The sequence below is a fragment of the Caretta caretta genome, chromosome 4, assembly GCF_965140235.1.
Source record: "Caretta caretta isolate rCarCar2 chromosome 4, rCarCar1.hap1, whole genome shotgun sequence".
Lineage (NCBI taxonomy): Eukaryota > Metazoa > Chordata > Testudines > Cheloniidae > Caretta > Caretta caretta.
The window spans coordinates 70,083,550-70,109,852 of NC_134209.1; the positions used below are offsets into that span (position 1 = coordinate 70,083,550).

A 26,303-nucleotide genomic window follows, 5' to 3' on the forward strand; every position below is an offset into this window, starting at 1 on the left:
TACAGGGCACTGAAAGTGCATTTGACAGTCATAGAGAAATATGCTGAGGGCTGAATGTGAGATTTGAGAGAAGATGGGACTTTGGGCAGGGGGCAAGGCAGGGAGACATTAGGTAAACATGGTTATGTATTTGTGTCACAGTTGAAGGAATGGGCAGTCATTTCTCCATTAAACTCTCTCTTCCTGCTGTTTATTACTTTTTTCCTTATAGTTTGTGTTTTTTATTATCAAGTGAGAAGGAAAACACACACTTGATCATTGTATTTAAATATTACCAGACTTTGTATTTTTAGTTTAGAAATCAAATATATTTTTATTGTAAAGAAATAATTTTTTCATTGCTCCAGTGATGCTGGATTAAGTGCATAAATATCCCCTTAACTAAAATCGGATAACACTGGTGTGTGGGAGGGAGGTCATAACTTTCACTGGCTTGGTGCCTGATTTTAGCTTAACCTTCTTCAGTCCTTGTAAATTCTGTGATCTCTCTACCTGTGTGCCACTTAATCTAACTCCCTTCATTTTGCTAACTTATTTATATCCCTCTATTGATTTTTTTTAAACAAATCCTTTGATGTGTCATCTTTTGTCATGTGCTCCCTTGTTATATGAGAAACTCAGTCGTATATGTCAGACTATTTCCTGTGTTTGAACTATGAATAGGTGCTTCCTCCATACTTTTTTCCTTAAAATTAGGATGATAGGTCATATATACAGTACTGTAAAACTTTCAAACCTGAGTGCCTAAAGTTTGACTCCTACATTATATGTAGGCACTGAGATAAGAGAGGCTTTATTTCAAAGGTGCAGCTTCCATTGAGTATAGGAGTTAAACTTTAGGTACTAAGGCTTGAAGATTTTGGCCTAGGAACACAGAAATTAGAAGTGAGGGGGAATTATTAGATCATCAAATTCATGTTCTTGCAACTGCAGCATATAGTCCTATGCTAGAGAATATGTGAACTGTTGAATTGATACTACACTTGTTCTTTACGTAGAAGACCAAAAGGAAGTGACATGTCAATGTGCATATACCAGAGCCTGTGTAGAACAGAAGAATTTATTGTAAACTTGTGTGGATGCTACTTGCTACTGTACTATCCACTTAAAAATTCACTTATCCCTTGATGCTCACAAGAAGTGTGTTTTAGTGTAACATTAAAATCCTTGTCATTCCACCCTTCTTTGCACTTCCCAGTATGCCATTTATTTATCTATTTCATTAGACTGTAATCTCTATTATTGTATTCTATCCAGTGTTCAGTGCATTGTTGAGGCTAAAGAAATAGTATTTCAGGGTTACCACTCTTGCGAAGAATCTAAACAGCTGAGGTCATTACTGAGAGGTAAGAGCTTTTTGTCTCAAGGGCAGCATTTAGGATACTGGCTGATATTTAACATAGCTGGAGAGAGACAATATTAGGATTCAGATACTTTTGCCTGTCTGGTTGATTTGAAAAGATATATGTAAGAGCTTTTGGTGTGTTGTTTGTTTTTGTTTTTAACTCCACTGTAACCTTATAAACCTTTTTAAAAATTATTTAAAGTTTTGCCTACTACATATGTGCAATAACAACAGGTAAATGTTGGTAGGACAAAAGTCAATACTGCTAGGTTTGGTGTATTGCTGCTTTAATTCGAGTGGACACAAGATCAGTGAGTGAAAAAATTAAACACAATACAACTTTGATATCCTAGTATAAATGTAGAGAAGTGAATTTTTTTATTTTTATTTTTTTACTACTGACCATCTTGTCCATATAACAGATGTCAGGTGGCATAACAGCTGAGAGCTTGAGATAAATGTGGTGTTACTGTAAGAAATTATTTATCTCCAGAGTACATATGTACTTCACTGTACAGATTAGCTTGTTGCTATAATTGTCAAATGATGGTAGTCAACAAACTCATAGGCTTAAAAGCACCACATTGTGCTGGCATAAGATTGGATGGTTTTAAGGTGGAGTCAGTGAGTGAGTCTTTCAAAAGTACTTAACATTGGTTTAACTCTGATCTCATTACAGCCAGTGGTAAAAACTCTCACTAATTTCAGTGAAAGCAGAGTTGGGCCAATACTGATTGCTTTAGAATATTCTGCCCAATAAGATCAATTCAAGATCTCTTGCACCTGGAAACCAGAGGTTTGATCACATGTTTTCTCAATATATTTTGCAAGAACATTCAGAATGCAAAGTTGTCATCAGCAGAAATGCTCATATGTTGTCCTGTTCAGAAAAAAACCATCAAATAGCACAGTGGTTCTCACCCAGGGGTACACATACCCCTTGGGGTATTCAGTGGTCTTCCAGGGGTACATCAGCTCAACTAGATATTTTGCCTAGTTTTTACAACCCGCTACATAAAAAACAGTAGCAAAGTGAGTACAAACTAAAATTTCATACAATGACTTGTTTGTACTGCTGTATATACTATACACTGAAAAGTAAGTACAATATTATTATTCCAATTGATTTATTTTATAAATATATGGTAAAAATGAGAAAGTAAGTAATTTTTCAGTAATAGTGTGCTGAGACACTTTTGTATTTTTATGTCTGATTTTGTAAGCAAGTAGTTTTTAAGTGAGGTGAAACTTTGGGGTTTGAAGACAAATCCGACTCCTGAAAGGGGTACAGTAGTCTGGAAAGATTGAGAGCCGCTGCAGTAGCATATGCCTGTAGTTAGGACTAAATACAAAAGAACAAAATATTGAAAGTGTTAGCAGGTTAAGAGATGCTAGACAAAATCTGGGGAAATCAGTTAATCTAGGCAGGAGTGACTTTAAACTAAGCCTAAATTGCATAGAAAGTAACTCCCCCCTCCCCCCGGCCCCCTTCTTTCTTTTGCCATGAAACTGTCTAGATTGTGTCATATCAGAATGAAAGATGATTCAGTGAAAACATTTAAAATGTCTCTGAGGCAAAGGGGATTGCTCCTACGGAGGCATATAGGTGTTCTCTCTAGAACACAGCCACTCTTGCTATTCAGGTTTTATGTGATTCTTTGGTATTGGAACAATGAGAGAGAAGATTGTTTTTTTTTGTTCTGTTTTGTTTTGTTCTGTATGCCAGCAAGAGGTCTTTGAACAAACTGGAGCATATGTTCTAAACTGTTCCAGTCAAGATCTCAGATGTATGTTTGCAGCAACACATCAGGGTGCATTATACTGAATTAAAAAAGGGATCATTCAGTGTAGTGCAGTAAAAATAGGTATTTTAATTAGGGCTGTCAAGTGATTAAAAAAATAAATCCCAATTAATTGCACTGTTAATAGAATACCATTTATTTAAATATTTTTGGATGTTTTCTATATTTTCAAATATATTGATTTCAATTACAACACAGAACACAAAGTGTACCGTGCTCTTTATATTTTTTTTACTACAAATATTTGCACTGAAAAAACATAAGAAATAGTATTTTTCAATTCACCTAATACAAGTACTGCAGTGCAATCTCTTTATCATGAAAGTTGGACTTACAAATGTAGAATTAAGTACAAAAAATAACTGCACTCCGTGCAATGTAAAACTTTAAAGTCTACAAGTCCACTCTGTCCCACTTCTTGTTCAGCCAATCGCTCAGACAAACAAGTTTGTTTACACTTGCAGGAGATAATGCTGCCCGCTTATTTACAATGTCACCTGAAAGTGGGAACAGGCATTCACATGGCACTGTTGTAGCTGGCATTGCAAGATATTTATGTGCTAAAGATTCATATGTCCCTTCATGCTTCAACCACCATTCCAGAGGACATGCATCCAGGCCAACGATGGGTTCTGCTTGATAATGATCCAAAGTAGTGCGGACCGACACATGTTCGTTTTCATCATCTGAGTTAAGTGCAACCAGCAGAAAGCTGATTTTCTTCTTTGGTGGTTGAGGTTCTGTAGTTTGTGCATCGGAGTGTTGCTCTTTTAAAACTTCTGAAAGCATGCTCCACACCTCGTCCCTCTCAGGTTTTTGGAAAGCACTTCAGATTTTTAAACCTTGGGTCGAGTCCTGTAGCTATCTTTAGAAATCTCACATTGGTACTGACACAATGCCCCCATAAGGCTTTATGGAAATATGCTTATGAATGTATATATGACATAACTAGAATATGTTTTATGCTACATATGCCATGTAACATATTTATGTAAAGGTTATGATCTACTGAATATATTCATCCTATTTGTATGTATGTATCATTTTTGTATTCTAAGTTATGAATATTGGCTGTGTACTTGCTTGATTTTTAAGTAGCCTTTGTAAAGCGTTTGATCAGCTTCTTGAGAAAGGAATGTGCAAATTAAGCACCCAATCAAGAAGCACTTAAGGGAAAATGGATCTTTGAAGGCTCCAATCCACATAAGACACGTTGGCATGGACGTTAAAAGTAGCATGTGAGCAATGGCTGCTGCCTGTAAAAACTGAGTCATGTATGGACATGTGACTTGCCCAGGTGACTCCAAAACTCCATCTTGGAGCTGGACTTTGCATAGGAGAGAGAAGGGGGTCTCCACCCACAAGAGAAAGTCTATTTAAGCCCATGGGAGACCCCTTCCATTTTGTCTTCAGCTGGCTCAAGAGAGAGCCTCTCCATCCCCAAGGATACCTAAAAGAAACCGGAACAAAGGACAGTAACTACAGGGGGTGTGAGTGATTGCTGGACCCAGACTAGAAGGAGACTAGTCTGTAAAAGGAAGCTTACTAGAATTCCTCTGAGGGTGAGATTTTTATCTGCATTCAGTTTTCTTACTGTATTAGACATAGACTTGTGTGTTCTATTTTATTTTGCTTGGTAATTCACTTTGTTCTGTCTGTTACTACTTGGAACCACTTAAATCCTACTTTCTGTATTTAATAAAATCCCTTTTTACTTATTAATTAACCCAGAGTATGTATTAATACCTGGGGGGGGGGCAAACAGCTGTACATATCTCTCTATCAGTGTTATAGGGGGTGAACAATTTATGAGTTTACCCTGTATAAGTTTTATACAAGGTAAAACGGATTTATTTAGGGTTTCAACCTCATTGGGAGTTGAGCGTCTGAGTGTTAAAGACAGGAACACCTCTTAAGCTGCTTCCAGTTTAAGCCTGCAGCTTTGGGGCACGTGGTTCAGACCCTGGGTCTGTGTTGGAGCAGACTGGCATGTCTGGCTCAACAAAACAGGGTGCTGGAGTCCCAAGCTGGCAGGGAAAGCAGGGGCAGAATAGTCTTGGCACAACAGTTGGCAGTCCCAAGGGGGTTTCTGTGATCCAACCCGTCACAGGTACTTTCTTTGCATTTTGTCAAATCTACCATGAAAGTGTTCTTAAAATGAACAATATGTGCTGGGTCATCATCCGAGACTGTTATAACATGAAATATATGGCAGAATGCAGGTAAAACAGAGCAGGATACATATAATTCCCCCCAGGGAGTTGAGTCACAAATTTAATTAATGCATTATATTTTTAACGAGCATCATCAGCAGGGAAGCATGTCCTCTGGAATGCTGGCCAACGCATGAAGGGGCATATGAATGTTTAGCATATCCGGCATGTAAATACTTTGTAATGCCAGCTACAAAAGTGCCATGCGAATGCCTGTTCCTACTTTCAGGTGACATTGTAAATAAGAAGCGGGCAGCATTATCTTCCATAAATGTAAAGAAACTTGTTTGTCTTAACGACTGGCTGAGCAAGAAGTAGACTGAGTGGACTTACAGGCTCTAAAGTTTTACACTGTTTTGAGTGCAGTTATGTAACCCAAAAAAGTCCACATTTGTTAGTTGCACTTTCACAATAAAGAGATTGTAGTATAGTACTTGTATGAGGTGAATTGAAAAATACCGTTTCTTTTGTTTGCCATTTTTACAGTGCAAATATTTGTAATACATAATATAAAGTGAGTACTGTACACTGCATTCTGTGTTCTAACTGAAATCAATATACTTGAAAATGTATAAAAACATCCCAAAATCAACAGCCCTAATTTTAATAATTAATTATTAATTAATCATTTAATTTTAATCATTGTAGCTAATGACAAAAATATTAAATCACTAAAGAGTTTTTTGTAAAGTCTTTTAAATATAATCGTCAAATAAGTAAGGAACAGAGAGTTAACAACATCTTGACAGTGATGTAGAATAAGGCAAAGGAAATGAAGAGCATGGCCATGTGGCAAAGACTTTGAGTTGTCTAAAGTCTGATATTTATTTTTCTTCATTGTTGTTAATTTCAGTATACTTTACAACCATGAATGTCTCCAGCCTTTGTCAAGCCTTAAAGTCTGGAGTTACATTTCTTAATCCTACTGTCATCTTGAGACTAAACGTCTTGCTGATTTTTATCTGTAAAACGGCAGCTCTCTGTGCATGAAGAAACACAATCGTGATTCAAAGGGCCTCATCCTGTAAGGTGCTGAGCACCATGAATTTCCAGTGAATTTGGTGGGGGCTGATGGTGCTCACCACCTTTCAGGTTTGCATGACTGGGCCTTAATTTGTAAATATTTTTCCCCTGCTTTTATACTCTTCCTGATGCTCTCTTCTCCAGCTACTCTTTTGTCTTCTCTTTTCTGTAAAATAGTTTTCATGAGCTACCAACAAATAAATAAACCCTTGTCATCTGTGTTGTCCACATCTTGGGGGTGGAGACAAGAGAAGTTTATTAGAGGAAAATACTGACTAATTCTCTTAGCAAATAAAAATCTTTCTTCTTTTACCTCATTAATTCTCAGGACCTTCTTGGTCTTGCTAGTTACTTTGTGCAACTCCTATAGAACTTTCTTGGCTCATGTGAAAATAGCTGACTCACTCTTTCTCTCTCAAACTTTTTGGTGTCAACATACTCTGTGCAGATGGCTCTGTTTAAGAGTTCTGAGTGCCAAAAACGTGGGCCTAATTACGTGTGAAACTGACACTCTGTTTATTTGGAATTCACGAATGTGCCGCCAGCTTCTCCCTTTAATGCACATTCTATGAGTTTCTTTATATTCTTTAATAAATCTGACATTCCTTGTACTTTTCCAGCTGGAAAAAACACCCACTTACACGCAGAAAGCGAGTGAGGATGGTATATCGTTTCAACTAACCTACAGGTTTTGAACATAGGACTTATCTGTTTGTTGTCCGTTTGTGAATATATACAGCTTCTGCTGCATGACCTAGCAAATGTAACAATCAGTTTTGTCTCTAAATAGAATGTAAACATTGCATTGGCAGTGTAACAAGTTGAAACGTTCTCTTTCCCTTTATAAATGTAGATCACTACTTCAATCAGATCCCCACCTGAGATTCTAATGTTTTTAGGGGATTGGAGGGTTTTAGGGCTTTTTCCCCTTTTGGTCATTGGCTCAGATATGATCCAGGTCATTAGTAAATGAAGGTCATGTTTGGTGATCAGTCTCCAGTTCATGTTGCGACATTATGAAAAACCCTGCTTGGCAGTCTCCACAAAGAGGCTATGGATGAATTAGCACCAAGACTAAAGTGACCTGGTTTTCAGTGGTGGTTCATTCCATCACTGAATGGAGGTATTGTTATCTATTGTTACACAGTGTCAGGAGAGTGTTAAGGCTAGCTGCTGCTGTATTGGTATTCAGTTTCCAGGGCTGCTGATTTGATGTTTCTTACTAAATTCATTTAAAGCAGTTGCATTTGGTAGTTTGAAATAAATCAATGGAAATATCCGCTTTTAAGGAGTATCACAAATTTTAAAACTACCACTTTCTTAAACACTTATGCTTTGTGCCAGGCTGTAGTCTCAGGATTTTGATAATATATTCATAACATCCTTCCTGTAGCCTAAGAGATGCTGCAAGTGATGTTGTTGCTGCAATGTTAAATTTAGAACTGCACTCTCTTGCACCAGGTGATGGAATTTTACTGCCAATCTTGTGAGACAGCCATGTGCCGGGAATGTACAGAGGGAGAACATGCAGAACACCCCACTGTACCTCTCAAGGATGTGGTAGAACAACACAAGGCTTCATTACAGGTCCAGTTGGATGCTGTCAACAAAAGGTACACAAGTTATTCTGGCTCAACCTTGACATGCTACTGTGCATTGGGTGATTGGTCTAGCTATTAGTGAAACTGCTGTCTAAATCAGTTCACACTGCCCCTTGTGGAACTGTTAGATCATCCAACATGGTCCCCTGACTTGTTTTCCTTTACAATGTGGTTTTGATTAACATTTTTGAATATATAATATTTTAGCAATTTTTTTAAATGAACTTGGTCATCATGAAGGTGATGGACCAAATACACTTGATTCCCCTGGTCACAGAGTAGGAAGCTGCTTATACAAGCTTCTATATACAGCTCTGAACGTTTACCTCACTGTTCCAGTCCTGGATCCCTTGAGGAGAGATGAAATATAACATTCCTGCTCAGTTGTATGGTGTGTTACTCGTTTAGTTGAACTAAGATTGTAAGAAAAAAATACTTTTAAAAGTCCCAGTTCTTGGGGAAGATGGAAAGAGTCTGAGTCTTATGGGTAGGGCATTGACCTGGGACTCAAGAGAAGTGTGTTCAGTTCCCAGTGTAACTACATACTTCCTTTGTTACAGTGGGCAACTGTGCATCAATCCTTCACCTGTAAAACAGGAGTGTACAGAGGCTAGCCGGGGCTCGCCTCTCTCGGGCAGCGGGGACACACATGTCTCACTAAGTTCAGGAAGAGGTCTAGCAGGGAATTAGCCACAGGAGTCTTCCTCTGTGGCCTTTGTGAAGGTAGAAACAACACAGATAGGCCCTAGGTCAGGGCGGGGCAATGGTGAGTCAGATGCTCAGGCCCTCAGGCAGGGGATGAGCAAGAACAGTTTATCCACAGTGAGTCCAGGCCCTGGGTCCGAAGGCCTGGGAGAGGGAGAGACTGCCACCCATGAGTTGGGTGGCAGCGGGGACACAGGCCCACCCACTCCACTGCATCCCAGCCCGGGGCCCTAGCAGCAGCAGAAGACCCGCTGCTGCATCAGTGGGGATCCTGGTTGCAACACACGGACATGGGTTCTGGTAGTGTCGTAGCCAGACTAGGGTCGGCTGTCCCCAGGCTACTTCCAGACTCCCCCTCTTGAGGTACTTGGGTCAGGGTGGTATCCTCAGGGGGGTCCAGCACCATGGGTTCCTCGGGATAGCTGGCCTGGTGCAGGCTCAGCCACTCCTCCGGGTAGCTGGCGTGGGGCAGGTCCGGCCAGCCCTTGGGTCCACCGCAGGTCGCTGCGGCTTCCCAACCGGGAGGTAGGCCAGAGGTGTCTGGTCTCCCCAGTGGCTGCTCTCTCAGTGAGTTCTGGGGTTGTGCCTTTATACTTCCTGCGCCACGGCTGATCCTCTGTGGGGCAGACTCAGAGCTCCCTGGCTCTGCCCACTCTGATGACCGGAGGGGCTCGTCTCCCTCTGGGGCAGTGGGGACCCTCACCACAGGGAGTAATACTTCCCTGCCTCACAGAGATGTGGTTGGTTGTGAGGATAAAATCTATTAATGACTATGATGCACTCCACACAGTAGAACCTCACAGTTACAAATGCCAGAGTTATGAACTGACTGGTCAAACACACACCTTGTTTGGAACCGGAAGTACCCAATCAGACAGCAGCAGAGACCGCCCCCCCCTCTATGCCCCCCCCCCAAAAAAGAAAAGAAAATACAGTATAGTGCTGTGTGAAATGTAAACTACTCTATTTTTTTTTTTTTTTTAAAGGGAAAGTTTAAAAAGATTTGACAAGGTGAGGAAACTGTTACTGTGCTTGTTTCATTTAAACTAATATGGTTAAAAGCAGCATTTTTTCTTCAGCACAGTAGAGTTTCAAAGCTGTATTACAACTGAATATTGAAAGAACAACCACAACATTTTGTTCATAGTTACGAACATTTCAGAGTTATGAACAACCTTAATTCCTGAGGTGTTTGTAATTCTGAGGTTCTACTGTATTACAGAGAAGAGGATAAAAAAAACCCTAGCTATCATTTGCATGTTAGAGGCTGGGTCCTGTTTATGCACCCTAAGGGTACATACCTTCCAAGGAAGGGGTGTAGAATGCTGGGGAGAAAAATATTTGGCATAAATATTTCAACACAGAACACATGAATGATACTTGATCTTGAAAAATATATTAGAACTTTTTGGGAAAGAGAGAAAGATGTGGGAAAGTTCCAACTCCCCTCCATCAGTTTCAATGGAGTTCCACCAGAGATGATTTTGGCCCTACAATGTCATTGGTGCATTATCGATCTTTGGTTTTGTTTTAAAAAGGTTAAACGACTGCACTATATGAGGGGTTGCCAGCTTTCCTGGATTGTCCTGGAGTCTCCAGGAATTAAAGATGAATCTTTAATGTCATGTGATGAAACCTCAGTCATACATCCAACCCAAATTGGCAATCAATCCTAACTGTAATAAAAGGAGTACAATTCGGTTGCTGAAACAATCCCATTCCCATGTGGTTTTTAAAGGCAGTATTTTTCATCACAGGATTTTAGGAACAAGGGACAAGACAATGTCTTTTGAGATGCCAGTCATTGTAATTTATTTCTTCCACAGACTTCCAGAGATAGATTCTGCACTTCACTTCATATCTGAAATCATACATCAGTTAGCCAACCAAAAGGCTAGCATTGTAGATGACATTCATTCCACTTTTGATGAACTACAGAAGACTTTAAATGTGCGAAAGAGTGTGTTGCTTATGGAACTGGAAGTGAATTATGGCCTTAAACACAAAGTAAGAGATGTGTTCTTTTCCCAGTGACAGTTATTAATTTAATAAGCCAGTTCTTATAACGGGTGCATGATGCCAACAGGTCAAATTATTGTCCAACTATCCTGAAAGAAGGACAGGAGACACTGGATGTGGTGTGTGTATATGTATGTATGTACCTTGTTTCCAGACCTCACTTACCAGTTCTGAGGTTGATATGACTTTTTTTTTTGTGGATTTTAGAGTAAGGGCTAAAATTGAGTGTATAATGGATACTCTGTTGTAACCTAAGTATGAAGTGGCTACTTAAAATCCACCAAAATTTCAGGCTACTGTCCCTGCCCCCGCCCAACAACTCTTCCCACTGTCCTATTACCCGCGACCTTCCTGGCTGCTGAAAACTGGGGAATAGACTTCCCTCCCTGGTTCCTGATAGAGCAGCGGTGGGCAAACTTTTTGGCCCGAGGGCCACATCTGGGTATGGAAATTGTATGGCGGGCCATGAATGCTCAAAAAATTGAGGGTGGGGGTGAGGGCTCTGGGGTGGGGACAGAAATAAGGAATTTAGGGTGCAGGAGGGGGTTCCGGGCTGGGGCAGAGGGGTGGGTGGGGGTGGGGTTACGGCTCTGGCTGGGGGTAGAGGCTCTGGGGTGGAGCTGGGGATGTGGGGTTGAGAGTGCAGGAGGTGCTCTGGGTGGGGACCGAGGGGGATCAGGGCTGGGACGGGGGGGTGGGGCACAGGATGAAGTCAGGGGTGCAGGCTCTAGGTGGCACTTACCGCAGCTCCCAGAAGCAGCGGCATGTTCCCCCTCCAGCTCTTACGTGGAGGTGCAGGCAGGCAGCTTGGCATGCTGTCCCGTCCACAGACACTGCCCCTGCAGCTCCCATTGGCTGTGGTTCCTAGCCAATGGGAACTGCAGGAGCGGCACTTGTGGCTGGGGCAGCGTGCAGAGCCCTCAGCTGCCCCTACACGTAGGAGCTGGAGGAGGGACATGCCACTGCTTCCAGGAGCTGCACGGAGCAAGCCCCTGGCTGGAGCACTGGAGCAGGGCAAGCCCCAGCCCCTGCTCCCTTACGGGAACTTGAGGGCCTGATTAAAACATCTGAAGATGCGCCCCCCAGGCTGAAGTTTGTCCACCTCTGTGATAGGGAGACTCTCTTTCCTTTCTCTCCTCTCTTGGTTGAGGGCCACTTTCTCCATTCAGCTATTCTGAGACTCCTGCCCCCGACAACCATGCTTCTTGGGGTCTCCAGAGCTGTTTCTCCCCACTCTAAATGTGGGAGAAGAGGAACTCTGGGGAAACTTGCTGCAGCCTCCCATGTAAATAGGGGAATATCTGGTGACTCCAAAACACCAGGATCTCTGTGTGCAGAGCTCATTGTTTAACAACGTGGCCAATCTGTGATTGTTCTCAGACAGAGGGATGGAAGCTCTACCAGCACATTGAGTGGTGAGGCAGATGGAGCGATAATATTTACATGCTGCTACTGGTGGACCTCTGAAGCCAGTGCTTCAGGGTTTCACATTAGGAGGTCCACACCAAACTGAGTCCTAGTGCTCCACAAATCTTGCCATAGCTTACTGGTGGGTTCCAAGGAATTGACACAGCACTTTTAAAAAAGTTGAAGCGTTTAACGTATATGACACAATAGGTTGTGCTTTAAGGGTTTGCGTAGCTATGAGTTTGCATTTCCAGCTTGATGTCACACAATCTCATCCTGACATGACTTGATCCAGCTGTTTCATGTTACTTTCAGGTCCTTCAGACACAGCTGAATACCCTGCTTGAAGGACAGGAGAGTATTAAGAGTTGCAGCAACTTTACAGCCCAAGCACTCAACCATGGCACTGAAACTGAAGTTTTACTGGTTAAGAAGCAAATGAGTGACAAGCTGAATGAGCTGGCTGACCAGGACTTCCCACTGCAGCCCCGTGAAAATGACCAGCTGGACTTCATAGTAGAAACAGAAGGACTGAAGAAATCCATTCACAACCTGGGTACCATTTTAACCACTAATGCCATAGCATCTGAAACAGTTGCCACAGGTGAGGGGCTGAGGCAAACTGTGATTGGGCAGCCTATGTCAGTTACCATAACAACAAAGGACAAAGATGGGGAGCTCTGTAAATCTGGGAGTGCTTACCTCACTGCTGAACTGAGCACACCTGATGGGAGTGTGGCGGATGGAGAAATACTTGATAATAAAAACGGCACTTACGAATTTTTGTATACTGTTCAGAAAGAAGGGGACTTTACTCTCTCTCTGAGACTTTATGATCAGCATATCAGGGGCAGTCCATTTAAACTTAAAGTGATCAGATCAGCAGATGTGTCCCCTACTACCGAAGGAGTTAAGAGGCGTGTTAAGTCTCCTGGCAGTGGCCATGTGAAGCAGAAAGCTGTGAAAAGACCAGCTAGTATGTACAGCACTGGCAAAAGAAAAGAGAATCCCATTGAAGATGACTTGATCTTCAGAGTGGGTAAGGAAAGTATCTTCTATCTATTGGTACTAGGGTCATGGCATTCAAATTGTAATTAAGGACACTTTAGGAAAACTGGGTAAAAAGCTAGTTTTAAATTGTCAACACACAAGTGAAATTTAATGCTGGTCAGGTCTAGGCTTTTGAAGTTGTTAGAACAATAAATGAGGAGTTACATGGGACTTCATTCCATGTGTCCCTAAAGGGAAAAAAAACCCAGCTTTGTTCTTGGAATTCCTATCCAATGTGTTTGTCTCTGTGACAACTGGAGAGAGAAGAAAGTGAAAGGATAGAAATTCTCCTGTGACTAATATTTACTGTTGGGTTTAGAACTTAATTTATAGGCTCTTGTGTCCTGTGAGGTGAACAGTACATTTAACAGATACCAAAATAATAATCTGAAGTTTAGTGGGGTGGGGGTGGGGGGAGTCTTAATTGATGTAAGTGGGAGTAGAGGTTTAAAGGCAGGAGATTATATCCTACATGATAAAACACTTAGGGCCAGATTTTTTTGAGTTATCCCAGTGCCTAACTCCCACTGGCACCTAATATCTTTAAAAAATCTGTTTCTTCCAAGTTCTCCTTAAAACAGGGCTGAGTAGCATCTTCTTTATCAGGGAATTTGAAGAATAATTCCCCTCTTTCAAAATGGCTTCTATCTCCTATTGCTCTCAGTAGAGCTGAATATAAATACTGCTTTCAGTTTACATGTCCTTCTCAAAAGACATTAGAATGGCCACACTGGGTCAGTCCAAAGGTCCATCAAGCCCACTATCCTGTCCTCTGCCAGTGGTCAATGGTCAATGGCAATTCCCTTTGGGGAATGAACAGACAGGTTATCATCAAGTGATCCATGCCTTGTCACCCAATCACAGCTTCTGGCAAACAGAGGCTAGGAACACCATTCCTGCTCATCCTGGCTAATAGCCATTGATGGACCTATCTTCCATGAATCTATCTAGCTCCCTTTTGAACCTTGTTATAGTCTGGCAAGGAGTTCCAGAAGTTGACAGGGTATTGCGTGACAAAATACTTTGTTTGTTTTAAACCTGCGACTTACTAATTTCATTTGGTGGCCCCTTGTTCTTGTATTTATGAGAAGGAGTAAATAACACTTCCTTATTTACTTTCTCTATACCACTCGTGATTTTATAGACCTCTATCATATCCCCCTTTAGTCGCCTCTTTTCCAAGCTGAAAAGTCCCAGTCTTATTAATCTCTCCTCATATGGAGGCTGTTCTATACCCCTAATCATTTTTGTTGCCCTTTTCTGAACCTTTTCCAATTCCAATGTATCTTTTTTTGAGATGGAGCGACCATATCTGCATGCAGTATTCGAGGTGTGGGCATACCATGGATTTATATAGAGGCAATATGATATTTTCTTTCTTGATGATTTCCAACATTCTGTTGCTTTTTTGACTGCCGCTGCACACAGAATGGATGATTTCAGAGAACTATCCACTATGACTCCAAGATCTTTCTTGAGTGGTGACAGCTAATTTAGACCCAATCATTTTATATGTGTAGTTGGGAATATGTTTTCCAATGTGCATTACTTTGCATTTATCAACATTGAATTTCATCTGCCATTTTGTTGCCCAGTCACGCAGTTTTGAGAGATCCTTTTGTAGCTCTTCGCAGTCTGCCTGGGACTTAACTATCTTGAGTAGTTTTATATCGTCTGCAAATGTTGCCACCTCACTGTTTACTCCTTTTTCCAGATTGTTTATGCATACAGTATGTTAAATAGGACTGGGCCCAGTACTGATCCCTGGGGGACACCACTATTTACCTCTCTCCATTCTGAAAACTGACCATTTTATTCCTACCCTTTTTGTTTCCTATCTTTTAACCAGTTACCAATCCATGAGAGAACTTTCCCACTTATCCCATGACTGCTTATTTTGTTTAAGAGCCTTTTTGTGAGGGACTTTGCCAAAAGCTTTCTGAAAATCTAAATACACTCTATCCACTGGATCTCCTTTGTCTGCATGCTTGTTGATCCCCGCAAAAAATTCTAGTAGATTGGTGAGGGATGATTTCCATTTACAAAAACCATGTTGACTATTTCCCAACAAATTATATTCATCTATGTGTCAGTCAATTTTGTTCTTTACGATAGTTTCAAGCAATTTGCCCAGTACTGAAGTTAGGCTTACTGGCCTGTAGTTGCCAGGGTCACCTCTGGAGCCCTTTTTAAAAATTGACGTCACATTAGCTATCCTCCAGTCATTTGGTGCAGAAGCTGATTTAAATGATAGGTTACAGACAACAGTTAGTAGTCCTGCAATTTCACATTTGAATTCCTTCAGAATTCTTGGGTGAATACCATCAGGTCCTGGAGACTTATTACTGTTTAGTTTATCAATTTGTTCCAAAACCACCTCTAATGACACCTCAATTTGGGACAGTTCCTCAGATCTGTCACCCCAAAAGAATAGCTCAGGTTTGGGAATCTTCCTCACATCCTCAACAATGAAGACTTATGCAAAGAATTCATTTTTGTTTCTCTGCAATGGCCTGATCTTTGAGTGCTCCTTTAGCATCTCAATTGTCCAGTGGCCTACCTGGCTGTTTAGCAGGCTTTCTGCTTCTGACATATTTGAAAATTTTTTTGCTATTACTTTTGGAGTCTTTGGCTAGCTGTTCTTCAAATTCTTTTTTGGTCTTTCTAATTATATTTTTACACTTCATTTGCCAGAGTTTATGCTCTTTTTTTTCTATTTTCCTCATTAGGATTTATCTTCCACTTTTTAAAGGATGCCTTTTTGCCTCTCACTTCTTCTTTGACTTTGTTTAACCACGGTCACTCTTTTTTGGGTCAGTACAGTAACTATCTAGCCAAAGCCTCAACTTGCCTTCTCCTCACAATGTTCCTTTCCACCTCCTGACACCAAAGGAGGCTACCATGTTCTCTGCAGGAAGCTTAACTCTCTCCTCTTCCCCCTCCCCTCCCAAGAACAATGGAAGGTAGTGGTTTATTTTGAAGGAGGACATATTAACTGAAGTCAGTCTGTGGCCCCTGTTCCACTGTATACAATGAGATATGGTAATCCTTTTGGGACGACAAGTCTTTCTCCATGAGTTTCTCTAGAATAGAAGACTTTATTCTTCAGCCTCTACTGACCAGATTAACTTCAAGCTATGAAAAATGGCAAAAAAATGATCATTAACCCTAATTTCTTTCCCCCATAAACTAGCTATTGCATCAGTTCTGCAGAAAGGACAAAAGCTTTAGATTCGAGGGGGAAATGTGATGTGTGTGTCTCTAGGGAAATATAGGGCAGTAGAAACTATCTTTATGTATGAGCCGGGAAAATGGGATGCCAGAGGGAAGCGAAAACTGGGGTATATGAGCAGGAGAATATAGGGTGAGGAGAGAAGAGAAAACTCTGGAAGGAGGAGAAAATTGATGTGTACACTGGCTGTTTCATGCTGCTCCAGAACAGTGTAAGCACCCAGAGGGTACTGCTGAATTTGGCCCCCAAAATTTAAATTTAAATTAATATTACATCTCTTCAGAACATTAGAAATAGCATATAGTAATATTCTCTTTGGTTTTCTTGTTTATTATTGTATGAAAATGTTAATATTTTGTTAAAAGGGGAAATGTCAAGACAAAAACTGTTAAAATGGGACTCTGGTTGAGAATGTATATCAGTGACTTCGGATAAAGTATGTTAAAATCTTAACTACTACGTAACCTTGCTATAGTGACACCGCAATAACCACGTGATTACATGTATGGTCTCAGATTAAACATCTTTGTTAAAATTTTTCACATGGTCAGTGGCGGAAAGAAAAGAATCCTATGTGTCTTTAAATTTATTTTAACTAATCTGGGACTACAAAAGCTAAATGCCTTAATCATATACAGCTATTGCATGATGTCACTACAGGGCAGAGTTAAAGTTGTTTGGATGTCTTAACTGTACATTTCCATACCTTAACATATTTGGGCTATTTATTTTAATTTAACCTTATCTCTAAATTCCTGGGCTTATAGTGCTTGTTTTGGAAATAAATACAACATCTCAATCTCATTTACAATTACTCTGGCTTAATTCTTTTTTAATATAGTTTGTGCCTGTGAATATAACAACTCATTAACTAAAAAGGCCTATACTTTATTTTACTGTATCTTAAAATAATACAAGGTAACTAAATATTAAATCTATAAATTTCCCTAGGACTTGGGGAGGGAAAAATGAGCAAGATTACAATATTTAAAAAATCAGGTCTACAGAGGTTCATGTATGGAATTTGCTAACAGGACAATATGCTGGCTTTGCCAGTCACTGAAGAGAGTGATTGAACAAATGTTAAAGACCACAATACATTAAGAATTGCGATAGGCATACAATCACAACTGGTTTCTTTGTGCATATGATTAGCCATATCCGTTTGATTACATAATTCATTATCATAGTATCTAGGTTAAAATTAACATTCTCTTTTTGAAAATGGACCCAACAAGCTATTTTGGAGGGGAGATATTAAAAGTAGAATAGAGAGGAGTAAAGTGCGTATTGGAGGAAGCTGCACAGAGGATCACCAGAAGAAGCAGACCAGTGTATTGCATTGTGAAATAAATGACCCTGTGAATATTACAGATTCAATATATATTAATGAGTCTCTTCAAGGAGAGGATGGTGCTCAGTTTTATTGGCAATAACATTTCTTTTTATGGGGCGTGCAGTCTCAGAAAATTGGAAACAAGATATAGAGCCCTTCACATTTAGGTCACTGGTTCAAATTCAGCCCACTTCAGTAGTGGCCAGACTTTGTATCCTGATGACTGTTTGGTGGCCTAAGTGAAATGCATTTAGTTCCTGTTGAACATTCTCCAGTTTCTAGTGGGCACGTATCCTTCTCACAAAAAATACTACCATATGCAGCATAAACGCAACTCTTGCTGCTAGTCTCATCAGGGAGACTGGTCATTGAAAAAAGCTGTGGAGATTAAACCTTTTTTTTTTTTTTTTTTCATCTGGGCTGTGTCCACCAATGCAATTCCATTGGTGATAGCAACAACGGAGGGGTTAGAGTAGACATGTCTCAGGCATTTTTAACACAGTCATTTAGCCTACTCACAGTAAGCTTAAAAAACAGACGTTTCCCACTGTTGCAGCTACACTAGTGGCAAACTGTGTCCTAACTTTCCTAGAGTACACAAGACACACAGGTCAGTGTTGAGGCCTAGCCTAACAGTGCAGCTACATCAGAGCAGCTGTGCAAGCTTTCATCTGAGATGTGCCAGTTCTAAGAATGAACAGGGGACCTCTGTTACCATGTCTGTCAATCTGACCTCCTTCATGAGCACTGGTTTCTCTGTCGCTCATGTGTGTTCGCTCACATGCACACAGCGCAAAGGCCAGATTCATTCAGTTTACCCAGGGAAGAATTTGGCCTATCCTTAAAATAATTCATTTTCTACAGTGTCAGATAAGTTTTTAAAGTAATATATTTTTAAAAATACTAAAATAGATGAAAATAATAATAACCTTGAAACCTTGAAAATAATTAAGAGATCTGGATATATATATATATTTTTAAATCCCTATAGATTGATATTATTTCTACCTGTAGTTTCTGTTAGCACTGCAGCATATCTTGGTTCATGTGAGCAGCTTGTACCATGAACCTGATATCGGGTTGGATTACAATTCATGGGACAGTCCCAATTTTTCACAGCCCTGTCTGTATACTGCAAGCCTCACTTATAAAACAAGTCCAAATGTATTTTGAAAGTTGAAGCACAGCTTCATTCTGTTATAACAGAAACAACATAATGTGATGTTTTTGTTTTGACTGCTTGAAAAAATAAATTTAGAACTTGAAGCTTTGTCTACTGACACTGGAGTTTTCACCCAATGGGATACATGGGTCACTTCATCCCATTCTGTGGCGAATGCATATCTATTTATTTAACAGAATAGCTCTTCCAGATTAAAAAAATCTATGGAGAAGTAGTTGCCTTGCTGGCCACTGGACTATGTACTGTGTACTACATGTGCACAGTCCATTAGAGAGCTCCAAAACCGCATAAGTACTGACTGAATGGTCTTGCAACCACAACTTCAATATCAGTGTGCACTTCGAATGCCCTTAATTAATGAGCATATGTGAAGTTTTACCTGCTATTTTGACCTACAGCCCCATTATTCTAAGATTTTCAAATTCCAGACTCATTTGAAAATTCTGAATTTTGGCTAGTTGTGACTGAAAAGAAGTTTTTCATGGTTTTTAATAAAACCATATATCCAATTCTTGAATTCATTAAGAGGGAAAAGGTTCATGTAAACCCTTCGACAATCCTGGATTGAGTTTGCAGGTTTAGCAGCGTTCTGACTTTTGCAGCCAAAGGTTCATACAGCTCTATTGGAGAACCATAATGGAGCATGTGGATATTTGTTTACAACTATGATTTGAGTTTTTTATACACAAGAAAACTCATCAAAATCTGGTAGGAGAGTGCTTTTGTGCTGGCCATTAATACAAATGTGGTATTGATTAACACTCTGTTGATGGGACGTGGCATATGAAATTTCTTTCTAATTTTCTATGCCCATGGATTAGCTTGCTTTAGAGACATGCACACAATTTTAGTGTTTTAAACACTACAGAGTCCAAAAGTGCTCAAAATATCAAAACATTATTGTAGCAAATATGTAATTCTATTGTAGATCCCTTACCAGGTAACACTAATGGGAAGTGGAACTTGCTACATTACAGCAATGAAAACCAGTGAGCATATTACTAGCATTGTAAAAATTCTTCCCTTAATTCTTAAAGCTAAATATTCAGTAAGATACATCTAGGTTTCAGGGTGCACAACAAACGTGCCCTTACAATTTCCAGAGGCAATATTAGGGAGCAAAAACTATTGGTCCCCTGAATGAGAGTGTGGCCTGGTTGTCGTCTTAAATATGAAATTTTCAACTTACCCAGATTGTGATTAGTTGCCTAATTGAATGTGTAAGTAAATGCTTTTGCATGTGTACTTTAAATTGATTTATTTAAAAATTCACATGCTTTGGTTTCCACCTTCTACTGAGGAACTTATTTGGTCTTTTGATTCCTCACATATATTGAAAGCAATTGTGGGGCTTATTAATAATTTATGTGACTATGAAATGCTGAATGGGGCCAATAGAGAGAGTATTGTTTACCTAGATAATTGATGGTACAGACACAGAATTTCAGAATGGAATGGATAAGGGTATACATTTGACAAATAATTAAACTTAATAGCTGTGAAAATCCAAAATTATTTGTTTATACTTTTAAAAGAGATCCTCCAGGATCTGTTTCTTTTTTATTCCTTCCCACAAACACCTGCCCGCAGTTCTTCACTGAACTGTCCCACCTTTTCTGGTCAAAGAGCACTGAGTGCAGCCTTTTCCTGAGATTGGGTGTCAAGGAACTCTCTCTCCCAACTCTCTCTTTAGTGCATACTTTATCATTCACTTTTTCATTCCCTCCTTTCTTGGCATTGATAAGACAGTGTATGCCTGCTACTGATTTTCCTTCTAAATTTTGAGGCAAATCTACAAAAAAAGGGATGTAGATGCACTTCATCTCAAGTGACTGCGTAGATAGGAGGGGTTTTCTGTGTACAGCTCAGCACAAGCAAACATTTTTTCCATCAGTTTCTTGGAAATCTGATATTTTCAAAGAGTACACAACCCACTTGCAATTGGTAGTCCCAGGAGATTCATGGGTTTCACTTACAGCAAGCCTTTAGCTTCCCAACAAGCCAACCTGCATTTTTATTGTTCAGACTCCAGTCCTAGCCAAGTTAAAGACTGGCAGTGGAAGGTGGAGAAGGAATGGATTTGAATGTGTAGAGGCACACTGTGCAGTGCATAAAAAGTGGTGTTCACGTAGGATGTGAAGGCTGTTCAGACTGACATGTCTGGATTTTTTGTGCCTGTCAGGCTGATCTTGATTCATTACTATGCAATGACAATGTGCTTGGCACTGTACAAAACAAAGGAAAATGCACTTCCCTTCCCAGGAGTTTATAATTTTAAACATTAAAAACAGTGTGCATCCATGTGACTATCCCCTCAGCTAGCATAAGTAACCTAGCTCCACTGAAGCCAATGGAGCTAGGTTAGTTTACACCAGCTGAGGATCAGGCCTAAAATGCTGCGCATATATATATATATATATATATATATATATATAGAACATGGGTGAGTTACTGGGGGAAAATCACACACCATCAAGTTGTAGGATTTTTATAATCAAATTACTATATGGTTATGTCTCCAGTCCTCGATTGTTCTGAGTATATCTAAGTAAAAACAAACACAGAATAAGCAGTAAGAAATGGATTGATGCTTTTTATGTCAAACAAATATTTCTGGGCAGATGGAAGACTTAGTTAATTGGTAATGGGATTCACAAATTTTCATTGCTAGGTGAGTAGTTCAAATCCTTTCCAGAGTGGTAGGGACCAGAAATGTGTTGCTATTTGATGGTCTATGTGATGTGTTTCGTCTTATTCAAGTTTCCAGTGAGAGGTGTCCACATATAACAAACAAAAATCATCCAGAAAGCCCTTCTAACAAAACTCTGTCTGAGTCTGGTGCATAAATGTCTACTGAATTTGCATTTTCAGAAGTTTTAAAAACATTAGATGCACCCTCAATATCCAATACATTGATGGAGGTTTTAAAATTTGCATAGAAGATTTGTGGGTGTTATACACATTCTTCTTCCCCCCCCTCCCTCAGCATATCTCTGTAATATTAGGAATTTCTTACTCCAGTTACTCCTGTTACTTCTTACTCCTCTCCTAAACCAAACATTAGGAGAGGGTGTATGATAGCAAGACATGCATGAAGTTTGAGTAAATATCCTTTTGCAGATGGCTGTCCAAGTAAGAGGGTGGAAGTCTGGGCACAAATCTTTGCACATAGTTAGCCCTTTTGCTTCAACAATATGTACAGAGCCACCACATATGTAGGATCCAAAGGAAAGGCTCAAAATTAGAGCTATGTGAAGAAAGGAAATTCCATTTTGTGGAGGGTTTCAATATTTTGAAATTTTGTTTAGGAACAAAACCTCCAAATTTTGAAATTCTACAAAAGGGAAAGCCCTGGATCCAGGACTCCAGGGCAATCTGCCTAGTTAGCTGTCCCAGCATGTCTGATGCCGGAAGCTCTAGGGTCTCTGGTCCCCAGGAAGTCTTCATGGTGGGTGGCTGTCTCTTGGATTAGTGGACCCTGGAAGCCATCAGGAAACTAGGCAGATTTCGAACAGAAAGCTGCCTGGTAGGCAAGTTTCTAGATATGCCTGTTTTCCATCAGAACTTTGTCACAATCAAACAGTCTCCACAAACCATTTTGCTTTAAACCAATCTGCAAATTCCCACAACAAATATTTTGTCAGAATTTGCCAGCCAACTGTAATAGTAAGATACCGATCCTAAAAGTTGTTGTTCATTTTCCTGTTGAGTGTAAATTAGAAATAAAGTTAATGTTATTTAAGCACAATGAGTCCAGTGTGGATAGCATGAATGGTGTATAGCTGGCTGTTCTCATAACATTTACTTTCCCTTTCGAATGCCATAATTATAAAAAATGTGTATCATATTGAAAGAATGAAAGTGCCCAGTAGTTGGAAGAACAGACTGAGAGAAACAAAGGGATACAGTTTCAGTATGAAGAGCAGAGGAATTAAATGTTCTTGTTGACCAATAACTGGAACTGTGCACCCAGCATCCATGCTTCCCAACGGAAATTGTCATTGAAGGGAGGAGGAGTAGTGCCAAATGCATTGCTCTTGAATGTGCATCCCTAATGAGAGCCAAAGACAAAGTAGGGTTAATACATCGCTCCTATATCTGGAATCCTAGCCAGAACATTTTTAATTGCGTTGAGGGATATTTTGGGTTGACTAAAACAAAATACAATTTTTCAATGAAAACTATATATTGAAACATCTAAGTAGAAGGTATATGTGGCCAATGAATGCTTGTAAAAATACTTGCCCAATGGAAATAGTATTACAGCCAGTTTTTAGTAAATTGCATAGAATCTTTTTGTTTGAAAAGAAGCTCATTCCTAAGAGTTACAGGTCACCTTGGTGCAAGTTTGGGCCATTCTTGCATGTTTGTACGAGGTGGGGTGAGGACACAGAGAATCCTTCACTCCCACATAGGTACCCCAAGAATCCTGTGGCCTTGGATAAGTCATGTAGGATCAACATTTTCAAAAGCGTTCACTAATTTTGAATGGACCCGTTAAGTGTCTCAAAGAGGATACCCAAAATTAGTGAACATTTCTGAAAATATAGTTTTAACTTCTCAGTTTCCCTGGTAAAATCGGAGTAGTACCTAATTACATCACAGCAATATTGTGAGAATTCATTAGTTGATTTGACAAAGCACTTGTAAGGTGGTGGTGGTACAGGTATTGGTGGTACATGTATTGCTCTATCTCAGTTGTTGTTATTTAATATTTATAGTACATTAGCTTTCAGAGACCCCAATCAGAATTAGGTCCCTGTTGTGATAGATGCAAAACAAATCCTTAAGAAAACACAGTCCCTGCCTCAAAGATTTTACCATCTAAATAAGGTCTGGAAAACCTTATATAAACTGGAAATTATATGTACAGGTGACCGGCAAGCTTCCCGTTTTGAAATGGCTGGAAAGATCTCTCACAAATACACTCTCAGATATGGTCTAACTAAACCTCTAATTTCACTGGTCCAGACTGTATAGGCCCATATTTTACGCTCCTCCATCTGTCCAGGTTCTTATTTTAATACCCATCGCTATCGTATGTCTGAGCTAACATGAAGCCTAATAGCCACCATTCTTTTGAGAAGCATTTTCCTGTTGTCACAGAAAGATGTAAAGTATGAAGGTACCATGATTTCTGAAAGGGAAAAGGGATTACTACTTGAAGGGGTTAAAATGGCAGTCAGACTGAGGCCTGGGCTACACTGGAGGTGGAGTGGGTGTTCGAACTAACATACACAACTTCCGCTACACTAGTGGTGTAGCTGAAGTCGAAGTATCTTAGTTCGAGTTACCTGGCCATCCTCATGGCGGCGAGTCGACCGCAGCGGCTCCCCCGTCGACTCCGCTTACTCCTCCTGCCAAGGTGGAGTACAGGCGTCAATTCGGGGATTGATTTATCATGTATAGACGAGACACGATAAATCAATCCCCGATAGATCCATCACTACCTGCCGAGCTGGCGGGTAGTGAAGACTTACCCTGAGGAATAAGAGGACGATGCCTCTGTTGTTTACTGAGATTTGTTGCTTTCAGATACATGTTCCTTTTGACTGGTGATGGTAACAGGAATATTTCACATTAGAAATCTAGAGTATAAGGACAAAATGAAACCTAATTTAAGTGTTGGAATTGAAAGCCCTAACTGATTTGATATGTGTAACCTGATTTGATATGTGCTTTATATCCAATTTTAGGTACCAAAGGAAGAAACAAAGGAGAATTTACAAATCTTCAGGGGGTAGCTGCATCTACAAATGGAAAAATATTAATTGCAGACAGTAACAACCAGTGTGTACAGGTATTACAACTCTTTTAATATCAGTATTTTACTGTATTAAAGATAAGTTTTGTAAGATACAAGCATGGCTAGAAAATATAGAGAAGCCTGCCCTGCTCAGCATTCAGGATCACACTGATATTTTTTTTTAAATATAGTAGCTGTTTCAGATTCATATCAGATCTGCTACAGCATGTGCTAGAATTGCTTCCCTTTTTATTATCTTTGAATATAAAGACGAGATTGATCAGCAGTCATATTAGAAAAATATTGACTTTGCGTTACAAGTTTTATTACTTCAATCAGTGTTCCCAAATAAAATCCAGAATACAGTGCCCAAACTTTCTGTTGCGTAATCTGATTTTTTGACGAAAAACAAAAAGCAACGTAGGTTTCATTTTCAAATACCTTTTAGTTTCACATTAGTCTGTTTGTTTTAATTTACTCTTCTCTCTGATATTATCATCCAAACGTTGATTTCTATAGCGGCAGCCCCAATAACCACAGTAGCCTGGTTTTAGGTGTTCAGATTCGATTTCCTGTGTGAAGATCAAGCTGGGTGAATGGGTTTTTCCCTCCCTTCTATCAGTATCATCTTCACCATTAAGGATTTATCAGCTCCATTCTGACTGCATGTATGGTTGGAGATTAACGTGATAGTTTCCTCTTCCCTCAGAATATTGGATTCGCAGAGTCAACTGCAGTATAAACTTGTTTTTATTAATAAACTAAACACGTTTTCAAAGAGACATGGCATCAAATTTTCATTAGTAGCTTCTAAACATGCTCTTAAATGAAATACAAGTGCAAAATTGTATTTGCAGCCACAGATGAAATTTCAATATCTAATTACCTGTCATGAAGACACAGCCAGTGGGCTAAACTTTGAAAGGTGATAAGTACCTTAGCACCTCTTAGGATATCACCCAATATTTACCCCTAACTCAGGTAATTAAATGTTGAAATTCTATTCTACATTCTATCCTCCCTCATCTCTTTCACAGACTTCTTGTGGAACCTTGGCTAAGTGTGTCTGTGCCTCACTTTTTTCATTTATAAAATGGGAATCACAACACTTCCTTACCTCAGGGAGATGATGTGAAGATTAATTCACTAATGTCTGTAAAGCATTTTGAGATTATTGCAAGAATGGTGCTATGTAAATGCAAAGTAGTTGTTTACAATAAAGTTAGGGTCTGGGTTGAGGCCTAAATTGGTTTCAAATATGTGCAGTAACATTGTTTCATTATTACAGTCAGAAAAGGGACTGTAACAATTAATATTTCCAGTCCTTTAATTATTTTCCTTTTTGCCAAAGACCATGTGATGAGAAATAGATTACTGTGATTCATGTAGAATTACTTTTAAAAGTAAATATTTTTAAATCACAGATATTTTCCAATGATGGCCAGTTCAAAAGTCGTTTTGGTATACGAGGAAGGTCTCCTGGCCAGTTGCAGAGGCCCACAGGAGTGGCTGTGCATCCTAGTGGTGACATCATTATTGCAGACTATGATAACAAATGGGTTAGCATATTTTCATCAGATGGAAAATTTAAGGTAAGGCTATAATATGAAGCTTTGAATGTTTAACAAGAGAATACATTAA

General features: G+C 39.7%; 1 protein-coding gene across 12 annotated transcripts in view; it reads left to right on the forward strand.

Moving 5' to 3' along the window:
* Positions 1–26,303, forward strand: part of TRIM2 (tripartite motif containing 2) — a 120,983-nt gene that overhangs the window by 68,655 nt on the left and 26,025 nt on the right. For all 12 annotated transcript variants that reach the window (XM_048847401.2, XM_048847406.2, XM_048847403.2 and 9 more), the window contains 5 exons: positions 7,845–7,996; positions 10,516–10,696; positions 12,431–13,154; positions 24,613–24,716; positions 26,087–26,254. In XM_048847401.2, the coding sequence (XP_048703358.1) occupies positions 7,845–7,996; positions 10,516–10,696; positions 12,431–13,154; positions 24,613–24,716; positions 26,087–26,254 (1,329 nt within the window). The remainder of the gene's footprint in view (positions 1–7,844; positions 7,997–10,515; positions 10,697–12,430; positions 13,155–24,612; positions 24,717–26,086; positions 26,255–26,303) is intronic.